Source organism: Nanorana parkeri, unplaced genomic scaffold (genome assembly GCF_000935625.1).
Source record: "Nanorana parkeri isolate BGI_ZX_2015 unplaced genomic scaffold, ASM93562v1 scaffold3903, whole genome shotgun sequence".
NCBI classification, from domain to species: Eukaryota; Metazoa; Chordata; class Amphibia; order Anura; family Dicroglossidae; genus Nanorana; species Nanorana parkeri.
Genome location: NW_017310170.1, coordinates 1 through 542, shown reverse-complemented (window position 1 = coordinate 542; position 542 = coordinate 1). Strand labels below are relative to the sequence as shown.

The 542-nt window shown below is 63.5% G+C and overlaps 1 protein-coding gene across 1 annotated transcript in view; it reads right to left on the bottom strand.

Moving 5' to 3' along the window:
- The window catches only part of PLEKHM2 (pleckstrin homology and RUN domain containing M2), a gene marked incomplete at its 5' end in the record, with an annotated part of 15,906 nt that extends 15,367 nt beyond the window's left edge, over nucleotides 1-539 (bottom strand). Inside the window, 1 exon segment of the mRNA XM_018575416.1 lies at nucleotides 410-539. Coding sequence (XP_018430918.1) covers nucleotides 410-539 — 130 coding nt within the window.
- Between the last annotated feature and the right edge of the window lie 3 nt (nucleotides 540-542).

The window sequence follows — 542 nt, the reverse complement described above, 5'->3', positions numbered from 1 at the left end:
CGGGTTCCCTCCGCTGGCGCCTCACGCGGGTTCCCTCCGCTGGCGCCTCACGCGGGTTCCCTCCGCTGGCGCCTCACCCGGGTTCCCTCCGCTGGCGCCTCACCCGGGTTCCCTCCGCTGGCGCCTCACGCGGGTTCCCTCCGCTGGCGCCTCACCCGGGTTCCCTACGCTCGCGCCCCACCCGGGTTCCCTACGCTCGCGCCCCACCCGGGTTCCCTACGCTGGCGACTGACCCACGGACCTAAACAATTGGCACGGCGCGCTTTTCCATTTTGTGAACCTGTCAGAGCTGCGGTCACTTCATGTACAATAATACGACTACACAGAGGGCGGTATAAACGCTCATTGATGCAGCACTGCTACGCATGTCCACCTGGGAATTATGGGGGAGTCACAAGTCTCGGCTCACCCGTAGAGCAGCGCGTGGTCCAGGTGTTCGCAGAGCCTCTGCAGGACGCGGTCATGGTTGCGAATGGCGGGCGTCTCATCCTCACACGCGGCAAAGTAACTCTGTAACTGAGGAACAGAAGAGGCGTTAATAG